This window comes from Psammomys obesus, unplaced genomic scaffold (assembly GCF_907164565.1).
Source record: "Psammomys obesus unplaced genomic scaffold, mPsaObe1.curated_primary_1811, whole genome shotgun sequence".
NCBI classification, from domain to species: Eukaryota; Metazoa; Chordata; class Mammalia; order Rodentia; family Muridae; genus Psammomys; species Psammomys obesus.
The window spans coordinates 22,136,513-22,154,581 of NW_026592118.1; the positions used below are offsets into that span (position 1 = coordinate 22,136,513).

Sequence of the window (18,069 nt, forward strand, 5' to 3'; positions counted from 1 at the left end):
ATTATTTTAACCTACAAGTACTGATTTATGTCAAATATACACAGATTTATTTTCAGTATGAAGAGTCTGGTTTTTTTTGTTTTTTTTTTTTTTTTTTTTTTTTTCTGATGAGGGCTACCTTTTTATTTATCTCTGAGTTCAATATGATCGAAAATTTTTATTTCATGCCCTTGTTGTAACTCGCAACACATGCCTTTTTGTACAGGTTCACCCCAAAGAATACTAACCTTACTAATGAAGAAATGACACTCGAGTGTTCAGATAGCGTATGAGGAGTGAATTCATCCTACGAAAATGTACCCTACCCCAGACCTATTCTCCAAATATTGTTTTGCTCTCATTACGTCCGCTGCCTGCCTCCGTCTTTGTTTAGGTACTAGATGGTGCTTATTACCTGTATTATTGATAGGATGAGTCAGAAAAATCTGGCTCTGTAGAAGTAATGTATGAACTGAGAACAAATGGATGGATGGACTCCTTAGAAAAGATGCACGAGAGATTTGTTCAGCTCAGAGAAATAAATTCAACAAGCCTGCAACAAGCCTGACTGGGAATGACAATAAATTAAAAGAAGTGTAGCACTAAAATGCGGTAAGTGTGCGAGCTCTCCTCAAAGGATGTAGAGGTAGGAAGGACCTGAACCAACAGGCACACTTTACCTTAGTTGCTAGGATGTGAAGGAGGAAGAATGTCCTTAAACAAGATGATGGGTGCCCTTCTACTCCTTGTAAAAACTGATCTGGCTTTGCCACAGAAACAACTGGATACAAAAATTGGTGGAGTTGAAAGAGTGGAGGAGGTGAGATAGAATTGAAGAGAATTAACTTCCTCAAGTGAAACCATATGGCTTGGTGACCTTTCAACCTCCGCTCTGATGTAGAGCAGGAAAGTCCAGAGAGTCTGTTACACGCAGGCACCATGTTAGAGGCCAGTGTCTGTCTTTTGACATTCCCCAAATACTGCCGCAATACATACATCTATAACTGGGCTGCTTTCTGTGGTATCCATGTGACACTGTCTCCAAACTTCAACATGGCATGTACTTCTAAACTTCAATTATATATTACTATATTTCCAGTTGCTGTTTCTACTCCCTTAATATTTTTGGAAAATGTAAGGCCATTTCCATCTAAAGCTCTAATGTCTGTAGTTTATTCACTGTTTTAATAGAGCAGCCATGAATTTAATAATTGTTGTGTGCTCATGAGCTAATGTCATGTCTGCACACACCATTTGTGATTTATGGCTTCTGTCATTATGTTTAGAATTATAGGAAACGTTTAGTCATAGGGAGAAGGATCTCTACTTCCATATCAACTTTGAAAAATCATAATCTACATTAATATTTCACAATGGAAAAACTCACAAACTGGAATGTCTCTCAAAGTTTTCAGTGGACATGAACCATCTTGAGAGTACGCAGAGCTATTCAAGGTAAATCTAAGGAGAAAGCTGAGTCCTTGTCAAACACTCTTCCACAACAAATGTTTTCTTTCCTCAATTATATAAAAAATTCACCAAAATGAATTTTTCACTAAATTAAAGTAGTAGGCAGTCAAAATGACTTCATTCTTAGTATTACATTTGTATATTTTCCCAGCATATTTTTTATCTATTATTGATATAAATACATGAAAAGCTTACATAAATTTTCTCTTATATGAGATTTTATATAGATACACAGTGAATTATATGGTCCCATTAAAGGTATTTGTGGAAAGCTGGTACAGGCTTCTGAGTGCTTAGAGGTAAAGCAAAATGCATTGACTTTAGTATCATTTTCTTGAATCAGAATATATCTCCTTGGACTCTGGAGGTCTGTGATGATAACTATTCTGCATTTTATCTTTCTTTGCTTTTCTCATGCTCTGTGTCAACACTCAACTAGTCTCCACCTGTTCATTAAACTTTTATCCTAACAGATGCTGCTTTTTCCTCTTCTCCCTTTTATGTTACCCAGAGAAGATCAAAGCGTTTAGTCATTCCAGTTCATTGTATGCAGAGGTGTGTGGGTGAGATTCTGCAAGAGGCCTGCATTCATGCTGCTTTTCTAATGTACTCAATAACTTTCTTTGATAATGTCTGATGTGTTGACTGCTTCAACTAACAGAAATCAACATAAATCCAGTGACTTTTATGAGAATAAAATTAAATAAGGTTGAGATATTTAAACTGTAGCTATTCTGAGCAGAAGCTGGCTTAATTTTGAAAAATAAAATCGTATGTAGAATCTGACGCTTAACAAAAATTCTGAGTCTCATTTCTTTGACGTAGTAGCTATGAGGACAGAACAATAAATAGCCTGTACAGAATGAGATGGTGAGTTGGCTGTGGAGAGAACTAACCTTTATACACAGCTTTATGTACTACGAAGTTGCCACAAATTTGAAGGGGGTTACTCAAACAACATACGTTTGAGTTTTCCATTTTTGAGACTTATTTTTTTTTTACTATTTTAATTATGCATGTGTATCTGTGTGCATGCACGTGGGTGTGAGTACAGTGGCCCATGGAAGCCCGAGGCACCAATTCCCCTGGAGCTGGAGTGACAGACCATTGATAGCCACTGAAAGTGATTCTGGGAACTGAATTTGGATATCCTGGAAGAGCAGAACATGTTTTAACCTCTGAGTCATCCCTCCAGTCGTTATTGCTCTTTAAATTTAATTTAACAATTTTAACACTATTGTGGATTGAACTCGGAGCCTGCTAGATGCTACGCAAGCATTCTACCATTAATCTACATCCCAGTCATTACACTGTTTTATAAGTAAAAATGATGAATAAAGACTAGAAGAGTTATAGAATAACTGTTTTATAAATGTATCTTGAGCTAGTATGGAAGTTCCCATGATTTATCAGTAGACACATCCTTTAAATAGGGACATTTATCTGCAGAAATTTTTAGGTTTCAGAAAAGTTGAGAGTGTATAAAGTTTTTCCACTCAGTTGATAACTTAATATTGTCCAGATCAAACAAACCTTTTTGGCAATATGGTTGAAAATACTCTTAATGTTAGCCATAGGAGATGTGTAAATCTGACCAGGTATACAGAAAGAGCAAAGGTCACTAGGATGGAATCTGGTCATGTATGTGACATAATGGAATTTGATTTCTCCTAAAATATGCATTACAACAGTAGGACGTTACAGTTTGTTTCGGAGTACTTTATGGACAAAGATCTTCGGGCTTAGGTTGCCAAATGTCACAAATGGTCATATTTTACTTAGCACTCACGAAATATGTACACAGTGTACTGTCCAATAAGTTACTATATGCAAGTGAAAATGTTATCTTTTTTATATTCTACCTAGGATACTGGGCAAATCCGGCATGAAATCAGAGATACGTTTCCATGTGACTCTCAGTGAAAATGTGATGTGGTGACAAGGAGGCACCTGGATCTACGATCAGCCTGACGTGGTACAGGAAATAAGGATTCTTCACTTCAAAGCTGACATTTGTCCCTCAGAGTTAGGCCAGCCAAGGGCAAAGAAATGTGGGGCACTAAGTATCCATCCTTTCTAGGTTAATCAATTTAAATATGAGGTAAGACAGCTACTCAATGCCAACAAAATGTAAATCAAAAGAAAAAAAAATGACTGGGATAAAAGCACTTAAAAGGAGCTTGAACCCTGGCACACATACAGAACTGCAATTGCAGTACTGGAAAGAAACAGACTTCCAACCTCTGCAAAGCTCTCAGACAATCTCACTGCAGCAGCTGGCTGACAGAGAAGCTAGTCTTGTGACTCACACTCAGTACCTGACTTTCTTAGGTGTATATGCATAGTGCCCATCAGATGAGTGTTCTTTTATCAAAAGGTAAAAACTAAGGTCTGAAATGGCGAGGAGACCAATTTAATGTCGTTTCAGTAGAAGCAGAAGTCACACAATGAATCAGTGGCAGACCTGTGAATTGATTTTTAGATCCCATTAGACTCTCTTTCAAGCAGCTCAGCAATTCCTGAGATTGCTTTTGGTGGCCAAGAAAGCACAATTGAATTAGAAGGGCAGATTGAAAAATAAAAATAAAATTAAAATGGAAAGTAGTTATTCTGTGTGACTTGATTTCTAACTTTTTGGAATGATATTATTTTCTACCTCTAATGTCTAGTTATCAAGGTGGGTTTCAGTAGTAGGAACAACTTTTCTATCACTTATAATGCAAAGCATTCTAAATTGTAAAAATATAATAGCAAATTATGCAAACATAACACTACTTGGGTTAAAGTTGAAGGCCCATGTCATTCATTTTATGAATCAATGATTAAAGAATTATTTTTCACGTAGATATTTCTCTAAGTACATTGATTCTAGTTGGAAAATTTTAAAGACTCCTACCTGGAAAATTGGATTTGAATACAATGTAGCTACTTTTTTAAGCATTATATTATTTTATCCTATTTATTGACCTTAGTAACTAGATAAGGCCAATTTAAAGCTTGACAACAAAATGATTAATATGACTACATACTGTTACTTAGTAATTTGGATACCATATAAAATTCAATATTATCTGTCTCTTAGACTGCTACATTAAAAACAAATATTATGGCAGATTTTTTTCCAAGTATAAACTGGTAAAAGAATTTTTCTTTGAAGTCCTTAGAATTTTATTGTTAAAATATTAGAAAGCAACTCTTTATGATGAATTTATCTGAAGTGTTGGAAAGCTCATCAAAGTTTGTATCAATTACCAGTTTGCAACACACTTCCGTTACTGTTATAGAGTCTGATGTTTCTCTCTCTGGTAGAAACAGATGATGTGTCACAGAATAGTCACATTTGAGTGTGTCTGTGGAGGAATAAGAAAAAATATAGGTTTTATCTGCCTAATCCCTAAGGTTATCTATCTACAAAGACAATGCCTATCACCAGATGAAGCTGTAACTGTAGCTACCATCATATTTGTTTTATAAAAATAACACACCCTGATTATTTCATCTTTATAATCTATTAAGGGACTCTGTGAAGTTGTCACTGCCATGGAATTTTTCCAAATTGACAAGAACTGTCAACTTTTCCGCACCAAGCACTGACTCGTGTTTTCGAGTGTCTTCTTATAATGTAATTGGGGGTACACTAACTTAAAATGCAGTGTTTTGAAATGACACAGACTTGAATGTTAATGAACACATGGCATAGCATTCTACCGGTGGCGTATAGTATTGATGCCATTGGAAAGGCCATATGCCACAACGTTGAGGAAAATCATTTTCTCAGTATGTGATGAAAGGTAACTTCTTGGATCCCTTCTGAGCCTGTTTCCTCAAAGGAAAAATGGAGAAATGTTTACATCTCAGGGCAGTGAAAATCAAATATTTTAATGTTGATGAAAGTCATTCAATATGTCAGGTCTGGTCGACACTGATATTAATAAGTAAAACAATTGTATTAGTCATTCTAACCAGAGATAAACTGAGCAGATTAACTAGAAGTTGATATGAACAACATTCCTTAAATGTTTCAAAGGCACAAACGTAAAACAGACATTATGACAGTAAGTTTCAATGAAAAATCACTAATTTTAGTGATATATATTAAATATACTTGTCTGATAAGTTTTTGTTTATTTTAGGGAATTTTTAAAATAGAATGATTTTGCATTGTATTCACAGTAGGCATTACATAAGCTCTCTCTGGATTTCCAAGTATGCCTTACTCTTTTTTTTTTTTTTTTTTTTTTTTTTTTTTTTGTATATGTCAAGGTTAGGAATTTCCAATACATTTGTACGTAGCAGCTTACTGTTTTAGAAAATATGTATGGTCTTTATTCATATACTCTGGAGCAGAAATTGAGGATATGGGATCTACAAAGAAGCTTTGCCTAATTATCACAAGAAAATTCGAAGCCCACCTTCCCACTATAAAATATAAGCGTTGTCCTCTCAGTTACTCTTCACTAATTTATGAAATCTGAAGGCTGTTTTGATTTCTTGTTTTCCTTTGAGATTCTCAAAATTTGTTCAGTGTCTTCCAGCTGGTCTCATTTTAGGTTTCCTTCAGTTGGTACAGGACCTTTGCTGTACCAAAATCGTCTCAAAATGCACATTTGGCTTACTCACTTTCTCTCCTAATTTATGCCCCAGACATATATTTCTGTGTGAATGGGGCAATAATATCACTCTCCTGGTAAAATCCCACAAAGCTCTCAATTAGTTTTCCTCAACTCAGTCTTTAATGTAATTTCCAGCTTCCGTACTTGAAATGTACCACATCTCCTGTGCTATTTTCCCTTTCCCTGTAGACTGTCTTTTTCACCTCTGTCCTTCCAGCCATTGTCCACACTGCCTACACTACCTCCTACAACTCTCCCCATGTCATTCATATTTCAGACTCCAGTTTGAAGGTGCCAGCCCTTGCTTACTTCAACTGTCTCTTTATCTGCACCTGTCACCTGGTACAAACTAGATATGCGTGGAGTGTTTTTTGAAATACAAATATAGGAAAGTTACATCTGACCCAGTATCGTAAAACAGTATTAGTCATTTCAGTTCTTCGTCCTGCGGGTCATCTTTTCATGATGCAGGTTTTGAGCACAGATGTAAACCATTGCCTGATTTCAGTGCATTACAAAATACTCTGAGCTACCTCTCCAGTACCATGTCTGTCTGTGTGCTGCCTTGCTCCATGTCGTGATGATGAGAGACTAAACCTCTGAAACTATAAGCAAGCCGCAAATAAGTGCTTTATTTCTTATAAGAGCTGCTGTGGTCATGGTGTCTCTTCAAAGCAATAAAACACTGGCTAAGACAAGTCAGCCTTTGCTTTTCATTAGCATAAGAAAATTAAAAGAGTATTCTTGGCACTTAGAACCTCAAAGATCTCACACAAATGAGGATACCAATATTTATACTTTTTTATGATTATGAGGTAGTATTTTTCTTAATAAGTGATAAGTCATAGTATTATTTTATCAATTTTGACTTAAGAAAACTTTAATTTTATCCAATGCTTTTTGCTCATAACAAATGAACCATTTAATTAACATCAATTAAATAATCTGCAAATTATTAACTAAATGTTAATTTTTGTATTGTATCTGCCACAAGAATAAAACTTGTGAAATACTGTGAGAAAAAATACATTTTAATTGAATAAATAAATGATAGAAAATAAAATAATGTTAAGATCAAAGCTATGAACTTTTAAAAAAAATTAGTCAGGTCCAATTATGTGATTAGAAGCATCTGAAATAAGCATATGGATAATGCTAATTTAGGTTATCTTATTTTTACCAGCTTTGAAGGTTTCTTCTAGGTTTGTGTCATCAAAATTCATGTTACTCTACTTCCTAACTCAGTCTCAGGTCCTATTAATTTTGAGAAAGAGTCTTGCTGATAGTATGTAGTTTTTAGAGAAACTCATGGTTCCATTAAGTTCTCTCAGGATATAAGAACTGGAAAGTTTTTCAAGTACAAATAGCACATGATTTTAAATGTTGATTTAAGATAAAATGGAAGTATTGTTTATTAAATAGTAAAACACAAAGGTCAATTTCTTTACATGATTCAATTATTCAAAAGCCTAAAGAAAAAAAATAGACACAATAAAGGACTTAACCCTAATACGATATAGCTCAGGTCAATAGTGAAAAGGAAGAACAGATCACCTCTCACAGAGATAATGAACATCTGGGAAGAAACTGAAAAAGAACTCCGACTTTCTCACCAGGGTTTGCTTATTACAAGCCAAATACTGCCTCCAAGGTAAAGGAATAGGGAAAGGTAATACGAAAACATTTTGAAATTAGTTTACTCATATGTTTGTTAGAAATAAATCAGTGCTTCACTAGAGCAAACAGAAAAAAAACAAATGAGAAAGATAAGTGAACCAGAAATCAAGTAATTGACAGAGCACTACATGCTATTTAAATAACATCAATGCTGCAGACTTTCATATAAAACAAATTCCCCTTCATAACAAAAGGGAAAAACTAGACAATTTTATTTCCTGCACAGAAACATTGGCTGTTACTGCCAAAGTGACCTGAGAGATGGCCATGAAGCCTCATTGCTTTTCTTAATGTCTGCTTGTTTCTATTATAAATTGAGACCATGACATTATGAGAGTATTTATAGAGTTAATACTATCCAGCAACATCTGTGTCCATCTTTTTTCAGGATTCCTGCCAGTACATAGAAGAGACCCATTTAGAATTTGAGACTATACCCAGAGACTTCTTCAAAAAGCTATACTCTTTCTAAGTATATATATATATATATATATATATATATATATATACACTTTTATTAACAGATGTAAATTTGAAGGGGAAATACCATATACTATAAGCCATTTGGGAATAGCTAGCCTCTAAAGGATGACTCACAATTTTCATTTGAATGGCAGAGATGTTGGAACTACAACTCCAAGCTCATCTGTGCACTAGTCTGAATCACTCCCTCCGTGAACTCTGCAGGAGTTTTATGACAAACGTACACATGTGTATGAGGCATGTGACCTTGTTGGCAGTTATCTGCTGTGTCAAGGGCTATTGGCAGATGCCCAAGAATTGACTGACACATATCTTACAGAGCTGGAGTTAATTAATATGTCTACCAATTCCCAAATGTACCACAGGAAACAGAAAATCTGTTTAATACAGCAATCAATGACATACTGTGTGTGGTCAAAGGCATTCACTAGACAGAAAAACTAGATTTTTAGAAGGCACTATTCAACAGTACATAGCTATCTAAATGCTAGAAGAAGAAGAGTCTAGTTTTATAACTATAAGGCTAAACTTGATGGTATTTTGAAAAGTATTTTATTACTAGAAATAGCTAGTCATAATTCTCTCCTTTAAGATTCAAAACTATTAAATGATGAATGCGGCCTTGCATTTTTATCAAAAGTAGTGTCTTAACTTCTGTGGCATTCTATTATAAAGATGTTCTGTCCATATGCACTTTTCTAATGTTGGAATGTCCAGAAGCTCGGAAACTAGGATACTTTAAGACAGGTATATTGCAGAGCAGAAGTTACCTATGGCATTGTTGCTGATAATCTTTACAGATGCTAAAAGTGAAGATCCCTCTTTTCATACATATAGTAGTAGTCTAAAACACTAAAAAATCATATAATGAAATTATGTTTCACTGTTTTTGTAGCATAGGACAGCTATTAAAAAATAGGCATGTAATTTCTAACCTAAAATGTGTAAGTAAACAACTCTATAGCTAAAGGAAAAGGGGATGAATTTGAAAGAGAACAGGGGATTGGGTGTAGGAAATGGGTTTGGGGAGAGGAAGGAAAAGGGAAAGAAGGTTAATTATGTTATAATCTTATAAAACATAAATGTTACTTTAGAAACAGCTTTCAAAAGTCTGTATTTTCCAAATCCATGAGTGTGTGAATCTTAGTCCAACATTCCCAGACTCCCTCCCTGTGGCTCTTTTATGTTTTCCTCTTCCAGGCTTTCCATTAGTGTCATTCTCTAACAGTATAAAGTGCACATTGTCTCTTTTTCTCAGCTCCATAAACAGCAAAATTGGTTAAAGCCAAGGGTAGCATTTTAAGTAATAGTATAGATCAATTTAAAGCAGATTGTCTCAGAAGGCAGCTTAAGCATTGAAAATTAAATTTGATGTAGTCTAGACAAGCTCTCCTGATAATATCTTTTCCAGAATTTCCTAGATTGCCTGTCTAGACTGCTCCAAATTCTCCAGGTAATTGTATAATCATCTTCTTTCTGACCCCCTACTCTGGAATGGTATTTCATAATTTATAGTCTTCATGCAAACCAAAATCACTGAGCAACTTAAGGTGGACCTGTCTCAAAACTCTGAAATTCTCAGGAAAAAAAAAAAAAAAAAAAAAAAAAAACTTGCACCTCAATATGTCATCACAAAGGAACTCACATAGGAACCTAAGCTTATTTATTATTTCAGTGGAGGGGAGCTGAGCAAATGGACTGTAGCCCTTCACTCTCCTAACAGCCCACCCAAAGAACAGCAATGTACAGTTGGCAAGAAAGATAATACTTTATTAATAAAATAAAGCAGCAATTATAGACGAGGTGGAGGCATCATTGTAGGAAAAATGATGAATGTAGAAATGATGTGTAGAATTTTAGCATAAATAAATACCAAAGTAGTGAAAGTCTCAGATTTTGAAGATGGATGATTTAAGATAAGTACACGAACAGTAAGGAAATCCTAGTGGCATTATTTATAAGCACAGATGAGGTGAGTTGTAAATAAGGGGTAAGGTGGCAATTACTAACAAGACGCACAGCCAAGGCTTCAAATCTGAGACAAATTTATATTTTTGAGCATTAGGTATTGGTTTTCAGCAACGATGACCCATCAGAGCTCAAAAATCTTCATTCCAATTATCTACATTAGAAACATAGATGCAATAAAATAAACAACTACTTCTACATGGAGCAGCTAAAGCTGAGTAAAAGGGTGTTGAAAACACTGAAGTCTGAGGCCATAAGAAAGATAAGCTTTAACAATGAGATTGGATGTTTTGAGTTTGTCTAGCACTGAATGTTAGGAGGGTGAAAGGTAATTTCAGCTAATAGGTCAACATAACTCTCATTCAACATATGTGGATGCCTAGGCAAGGATAGTTTGTTTGTTTATTTATCTATTTATTTAGATATTTAGATATTTTGAGCAGAGACTATGAGATGTTAAGTAACTTTTTTGTTTTGTTTTTTTTTTTGCAAAATCTTTTTTAATATTAATTACAGTTTATCCATTTTGTATCCCAGCTGCAGCTCCCTCCCTTATTTCCTCCCAATCCCACCATCCCTACCTCATCTCTTCCCATTCCCCTCTCTAAGTCCACTGATAGAGGAGGTCTTCCTCCCCTTCCATATGACTCTAGCGTATCATGTCTCATCAGGTAACTTTTCCAGTGTTTCACAGCTGGTAGTTTGTGGAGTGAGATAAGAAGCCTATTGTGATACCACAATCCATGGTTTTCTGCTTCTCTGAGGCAGGAGGTTCTTGGAAGCACAATTGCATTATTGTGTTCTGCCCATCGGGAACATTGTGACTCCAAGTACAACATGTGCAACACGATGGGCCCAGCTTTTAAGACCCCTTATTGATGTCAGCAGTTCAGCGTTTGGGATGGTAGCATGGGGACAATTATTTAATCAGAGGTGACTAAACATATTATGTGTATTTTCTCCAGGGCCACGTGTATGAACTGACTTGTAATTTCCTCAATGTGAAACTTAGAGGACCTCCTTCCTAAAAACCATAGTATGATGAAGCACTGTGTCCATATCGACACGTATTTCAAATGTGCTTCTGAGGAAAGGAGAAAGAGAGATACAAGAGTAGCTGGGCACAGGCATATAATTTACCTACGCGGAGGAGTCCTCATGAAAGTGTTTTAAATTCTCTAGAGCCACCAGGAAAGCAACAGCATACATAGTTTTAGATTTGGAAACACAGCCTGCAATGTGTTGTCTTATATAAAGAAGAAAAAGCTTGAAATGTTTGGCTTTCTTGTCTCTGGAATCAATGCAACACATTCCCATCTCATAGGACACCTTAAGAAAATGCAGCAGGAGTCTACAGCTTAAGATATAAGTGGCTGACATGTAAATTTGGTCTTATCTTTAGGATTCCAGAAGTAATCTGTGAACAAATTCTTTATTTGTTGAGCATTTCTATATTCCAATTTGGAAGAAAATTCTTTCACAGATCATTTTTTTTTCACCGCATGAACACTTGTTCTGAAGAGTTAGTGCCAAGAATGACAACAGTACTTATAATTGAGGCGACTGAGAAACCAAATTCAACACACCACTTGCAATATTAGCAAGATCTTATTTTAATTTTGGTTTAAATTTACTTAGCTATAATTCTCTCACTGAAGTTTCTCTCTACAACATCTTTTGGTAGAGCAAAATGTATTTTGTCTTTTCTATGCCAATGTAACAATCACAAATATAAAAAGCAAAACCTAACAAAGCAAGAACCCAAAAGGGAGAGTTCATCCTTGAACTTATGTATAAAAAAGATTCTTCTTAATTCAGAGGCAGAAAAGGACAACAATAAAAAATAAGACAAACTAACAAAACAACAACAATGACAACAAAACAGTAGGAAGCAGAGACCTTTGACTGAGGAAGATACGGCAGGGAAAGCTAGCAAACACAAATAAAGGAGAAAGGAGTAGTTGTTCAGCTTGCCTACACTGGTCTCACATACAAAGAGGATGACTCTGCAATCCAGTGTGAGAACAAGTGTTTTCTTCCCCTCTCTTGTCTCATACTTCTTGTTGCGTGATAGACTCATTGTTTTATGTCCGCAAACTAAAATGAATAACAGCATCCAAATCTGAAGTAGGCCCCCATGAATACTGAACAAGAAGCTAAATGAGCTGATGAAATTAGCAATGAAGCATTTGAACTGGAAGGAGGCAGGAACGAAAGCATTTTTGTAAGTCAGCTTTACCTCAGGATGGTGTCCAACTTCAATATAGGTGCAAATTGGATGAAAAGCCCCAGTTCCACAGGCGTACAAGTGAGTCTGATTATAAGCCTTAAGGACCTTGATGAAATTAGCACATTCTTTCTGTAAAACAAAAGACAAACCAGTTAGTTCTAGCAGCCAGCCTAACTGAAGAATCCAGGGTGTTGGGCATGCTAAGACGGAGTTTGTATGCACCCCTTTCCCAATTATTAGGGCTCATTTATAATTTTGTTATTTCGTTCACAGCAATGCATATACTAAAATATAAAATCCTTAAACGTTGAGGAAATAAATATAACATAGTGTGCTAGTTTTATATCAGTCTGGCACAAGCTATAGTTCTCTGAGAAGACGGAACCTCAATTGAGAACATATTTCCATCAGATTGGCATATAAGCTAGCCTGTAGGGCATTATCTTAATTAGTCATTGATGGGGGAGGCACAGTCCATGGTAAGTGGTGCCACCCTTGGGCTGGTGGTTCTGAGTTTTATAGGAAAGCAGGCTGAGCAAGCAATGGTGAACAAGCCAATAAACAGGACTCTTCCATGACCCTTCCATTAGCTCCTGCCTCCAGGTTCCTGCCCTGATTTCCTTCAAGAATGAACAGTGATGAGGAAGTGTAAGCCAAATAAACCTTTTCTTTTCCAAATTGCTTTGGTCATGGTGCTTCATCTCAGCAACAGTAATACTGGATAAGACATATACCCTTCCATAATTTTTCACTAAAACTATTTCTAAAACATTCCTACCTAATAGAATAAAAAGTTCTGGGTTGCCATGGATTATGCATGACTTTTGCCACAGTGCAGACAGTGACAAACTCTCTAGATAACAAATTACTCAAACAAGATGATGGTGAAAGTCTTCTTACAAAAATGACTTCTGGGTTTACATTTAGAAAATGGGAACACAAATAAAAGACATGATGAAGCTAATCATCGTTAGTGCAAGGCTGACTTTGTAAGGAGTATGCATTTGTAAGCTACGTGATAAAAGTATACTGAAAGATGTTTTTCTAGGTTGTTCATAGTTTCTGAGTTGGTTATTTTTCAGTTGAATATTTGAAAGTAAGCCCTGGAACTGTAATCAAAAGCGCAGGTAAACTCTCAGGGCAGACTACTGTGTAAATGAGGTTGGCTCACAAAAGGGAGAACCAAGTTGATTCTTACGTTCCTAAGTGTGTGATGGCCTCAAAGCTTCCAGTGTGACCCGTGGCTTCTCAGGTGTGAACTCCAAATGCATCTGGACTCATGCAGTCAGTTAGAGTTTATAACTGGAGTGTTAGAACATGCTGAGTACATTTCCACATGACATTTGCATCTAGGACTTGCAGCTGATGACTTGGGTCTTAACTCCATTGGCCCATAAAATAAGGAACAGGCGACTCCAGCAGAATAATTGACGTTTAAATTTAAGAAAGTGCCTGCTGTTCATTCTATCTGATTGTACAAGGGGGAAACCTGATGTTGTCCTTTGAAAATACTTCTCCAAAGATGAATTAGACTTAGCTAAAACAAAATATAAGTTTCAGATGTGAGTTCTCATTCTTTCTTAACAATGATGCGAAATTTGTGGAAGTAAGAACTACAATAAAAATACTATATCTTTGACTGTTTTGTTAAATAGATCCAGAATGTTTTGTTTGTTTGTTTGTTGTCAAACAAGGCATAAAATTATGCTCTGATATCAACTGATTTTGCAAATAATTCTGTTATCAGGAAAGATTTCCTAGCTTAACGGGCATCGCCTTCCTCACTCACTTTGAACAGAGTAGTTCCTGTTCAGAATTGCTCTGAAGCAGATAAAAGGTAGCTTCCCACTGAGTCCATGTCAGAGACAGCCCCTGTTCCTCTTACTAGGGAACCCACTTGGGAACTGAGCTGCATGGGGTACATCTATACAGGGGTTTTAGGTTATCTCCATGAATGATTCTTGTTTGGATTATCAGTCTCAGAAAAGACCCCTGATGGGGGTAGGGGACAGCCTTACCAAGCCACAAAGGAAGACAATGCAGCCAGTCCTGATGAGACCTGATAGATTAGGGTCAGATGGAAGGGGAGGAGGACCTCCTCTATCAGTGGACTGGGGGAGGGGCTTGGGAGAAAAGGGGAGGAAGGGCAAAATGGGAGGGGATAAGAGGGAGCTATAGCTGGGATACAAAGTGAGTAAAATGTAAATAGATAGATAGATAGATAGATAGATAGATAGATAGATAGATAGATAATAAATAATTAGCTTCCCCTATTCTTGAAGTACAGACTTCATTCTGTATCAGTTTCTCCTTCTTCACTTACATGACACAACATGAATGCAGATACAGAGGAAGGAGGTTAGAGAAAGAAAACATCTGACAAATTCATTTACAAGTGAAGTATTCATGGGTTTGCCCACAGGATATATTTGTACTCCTCAAAATGAAAAAAAAAAAAAAGTAATTTTCAAAGGAGGAAGTTTGAGAACTTTTTTTGCTTTGAAACATGTAGGTGGCCACATATTCTGCTTTTACAGCCATCCCTCAATGTGGGCTAAATATTATCACAGTTAAGATGATAAACAATGAGTTCTGGTACCATATGTCAAAATCAAGATATTGGCTGTGCATACATGGGTAAGCAAATGGATAGTCCAGTAAGTAACAGTATTTGACTCAGAGGAATGCCTTGCTCACTTCAGAAGAGATCTAGCTGGTCTGCAGGCAGAAGACTCATATCCCATTTTGCATGCAAATTTAACTTCTCTAGTTCCATTATTCACATCTAATACCTCCTAACAATTTAAAAATAGACTCCGTCTCTTTATGGTATAAAAGGAAAACATAATTATGAGTACAAATACTTGTAAGCACAAAGGAAGGGTCATATTACCTTTGCCACTGTTATGGATTTTAATGCCATAGCTTTTGTGAGTTCGTTATTTTTTATAGATCAGATAACCAATTAACAATTTACCAGTGACTAAATCTCTCTTTCTAAAGAAACTAGCAGGTTATAATTAACACAGGAAAAACTCTCTAAGTCCTTGAAACCCACAAAATTGGACTTCATTGAATATCAAATTCTCAATTTGTTCTCTATTAACTGTTAAATAGGGAACCACAAGCCTCTGACAACCATTCTTCTGCAAAGCTGCTGGAACAAAATCAATCATAGGACTCTAGCTGAGAAACCTGGCAAAGGGTCTGACTGAGTGTGCTGATAACAAGTGAGTCTATCTGAGTTACAGAAAAATGGAGCCCCACCCTCTTGGCCCAAAGCCTAGAAAGATCTCTTTAATTTCCCCACTGAACTCTCCCAGTCGGCAGTGTACTGTTTGCCAGGCCCTGAGGCTACCTTAGTATTATTTTCAAAGTAAAGGTTGATGCAAATAAAGTGGGGAGCAATTTCTTGGGCTTAGAGGGTAAAAAGATGGTTGTAGGAAAACAAAGGAATGGAAGGAAATACTTTCAAGATCGGTTTGAAAACAGCCAAAGGAAGAACTCTCACCAGCAATGGAGGAGGAAAACAGAAATAACTGAACAGAAAGGAACCCAAAACCTGAAAGACATCTTAGAAAGGATCTCTTCTTAAAAGAGTGTCTCCATAACAGTGCATCAATCCAGTCATTCAATTGCCTTCCTTTTATAATCTGTGGCGGGCAAGCTTCGTGAGTGTTCCAAACAGGATATTCATTTCGCTCCGAGGCTGCCTGGACCTTTCACTAAACTAGACGGAAGCGTGGCAGCGAGAGGAAACACACTTCACACATTGCTGCTCTGGGGAGACAGAAGAGGAGTGTTTCTGACCTTTCCTTGAACCATGACGTTTCTCAAATCTCAGAATGTAATGTACTTTTTGGCATTAAACTACCGCATTGCTTTGCTCCACACTGGCGGATTTACAACGCAATAAAGACAGTGCGGTCAGCTCAAAATGAATTCATTTTTCAAACCTTGATCCTTTTTGAAACTTAGGTTGATATACACAGATGAATTTGGTAACAAGTTGACATCCTGAGAGTTAGTTAATCAAGAGGACCTTCAGATCAATAGCACCCCACAATCGTTAGTTTAGAAGTAAGAGCAGTTATAATCCAATCAGAACCCAAGCCCACACCTGAGGAACCTTGATAAATCATCCTTTATGACAAGCTGTCTGAATTTGAGTTTTAGGGGACTCTAGCCTTTTTGGATCACATGAATAGAGGAATTATGCATACAAATATTATCCCAAAGTATAAATGTAAAGAAAATATCTATCTTTGAAACAGATATAGGAGCTGAAAGCAGAATGATTCAAAAACAAACATAACAGATACAGATACATTAGCACCGAGTAGACTGTTGCAGACTTCTCCTGGACTGTTACAAAAATAAAGCCCATCCATCTGTCAAAACAACTGCTCCAGGCATGAAAATTAGAACAGAATCGAGGTGTTTTTAACTAACTTCCGATCATTACGCTTTCTACAAAAGAATGTAATTTACCTTCAGTTCCAATTACCTCCTTCCCTGTTCTTAAATTATGGATGAAATAGTGAAATCTTAATCTAAATAAAGAAGCAGCTAAAAAAATGGGGAGGAGACTGTGATCACGAACAATCCCTATTCAAATATATTCAGTTCATGATTAAATCAAGCAAACATGTGCTGCTTTAAATAAATCAGTCCCGAATGAATGGGGCTAGAGTAGCACTGCCTCAGGTCAATGACAATTCGTTTTAAAGGAAAAATCAATAGTCCCTGTGTCATCAGCAGTTTGTGTGGAATTGTTTTACTGTATAACCCAGCAGCTGGGAAAGCAAAGGAATCTCTGCCTATCAGGATGGGTGGATGCGCTCTGCAGGAAAATCCATTAATAAGCTTAATTCCTGAAGTTAATCCATTGACTCTCTTTTCACTGGTCCATTTATTTGGCAAGCTGGCCGCATGCTCGAAGGTTCATGCCAAAGCAGTAATCCGTGAGATTGTTCCTGTCACTCATTTATCCCTCCTTCTATTTAAGTTGTCCCTTACTTATCTAGCAACAACGCTTTTGCTTTTTCCCTTCTTAAATTGTTCTTTTGCAGCTGTGAGCTGATCATCCTCAATCATTTCTTCTTAATGCTACACACATTCACTAGAGGATGTTGGAAATCTCTTCTTCAAAGAGATTTATCTCATAAAACTGATACCCAACTATGTTCTAATTTTTGTATTAACCATCTAATATTGAATCTGTGACTTCTAACTTATACACCTTTATCATAAAGAATTCATCATGCAAAAGTGAGATGCCAACTGTCTTTCTAGTGCAGGAAGAAGAGACACAAAGAAAGCCCGCGTTTAGAGGACTCTGGTGTCCTTGTTATAACCTCCCTTCTTCCATCTGCACTGTTTTCTATCAAGCTCAATTTTCTTTTGGTTACAAGCCATTCATGTCCAACATAAGAAAGGACATTTTATAGTTAATAACCATTAAGTGTTCATACATATCTCTTAGTAAATTTATATCCTCACTATAGTGAGCTTTTGAACCACAACACAGGTAGGCAGATAGGAGGCATTAGACTTCCTATACAAGTAAATATTCCATAGGGATAGTCAATACCTTTCTTCTTTTCTTTCTTTCTTTCTTTCTTTCTTTCTTTCTTTCTTTCTTTCTTT

At 36.4% G+C, this 18,069-nt stretch overlaps 1 protein-coding gene across 1 annotated transcript in view; it reads right to left on the reverse strand.

Annotated features, from left to right (window-relative positions):
- Sema3a (semaphorin 3A) overlaps window positions 1–18,069 on the reverse strand; it is a 175,792-nt gene that overhangs the window by 127,438 nt on the left and 30,285 nt on the right. The window contains exon 4 of the mRNA XM_055612906.1: window positions 12,430–12,549. Within this exon, the coding sequence (XP_055468881.1) occupies window positions 12,430–12,549 (120 nt within the window). The remainder of the gene's footprint in view (window positions 1–12,429; window positions 12,550–18,069) is intronic.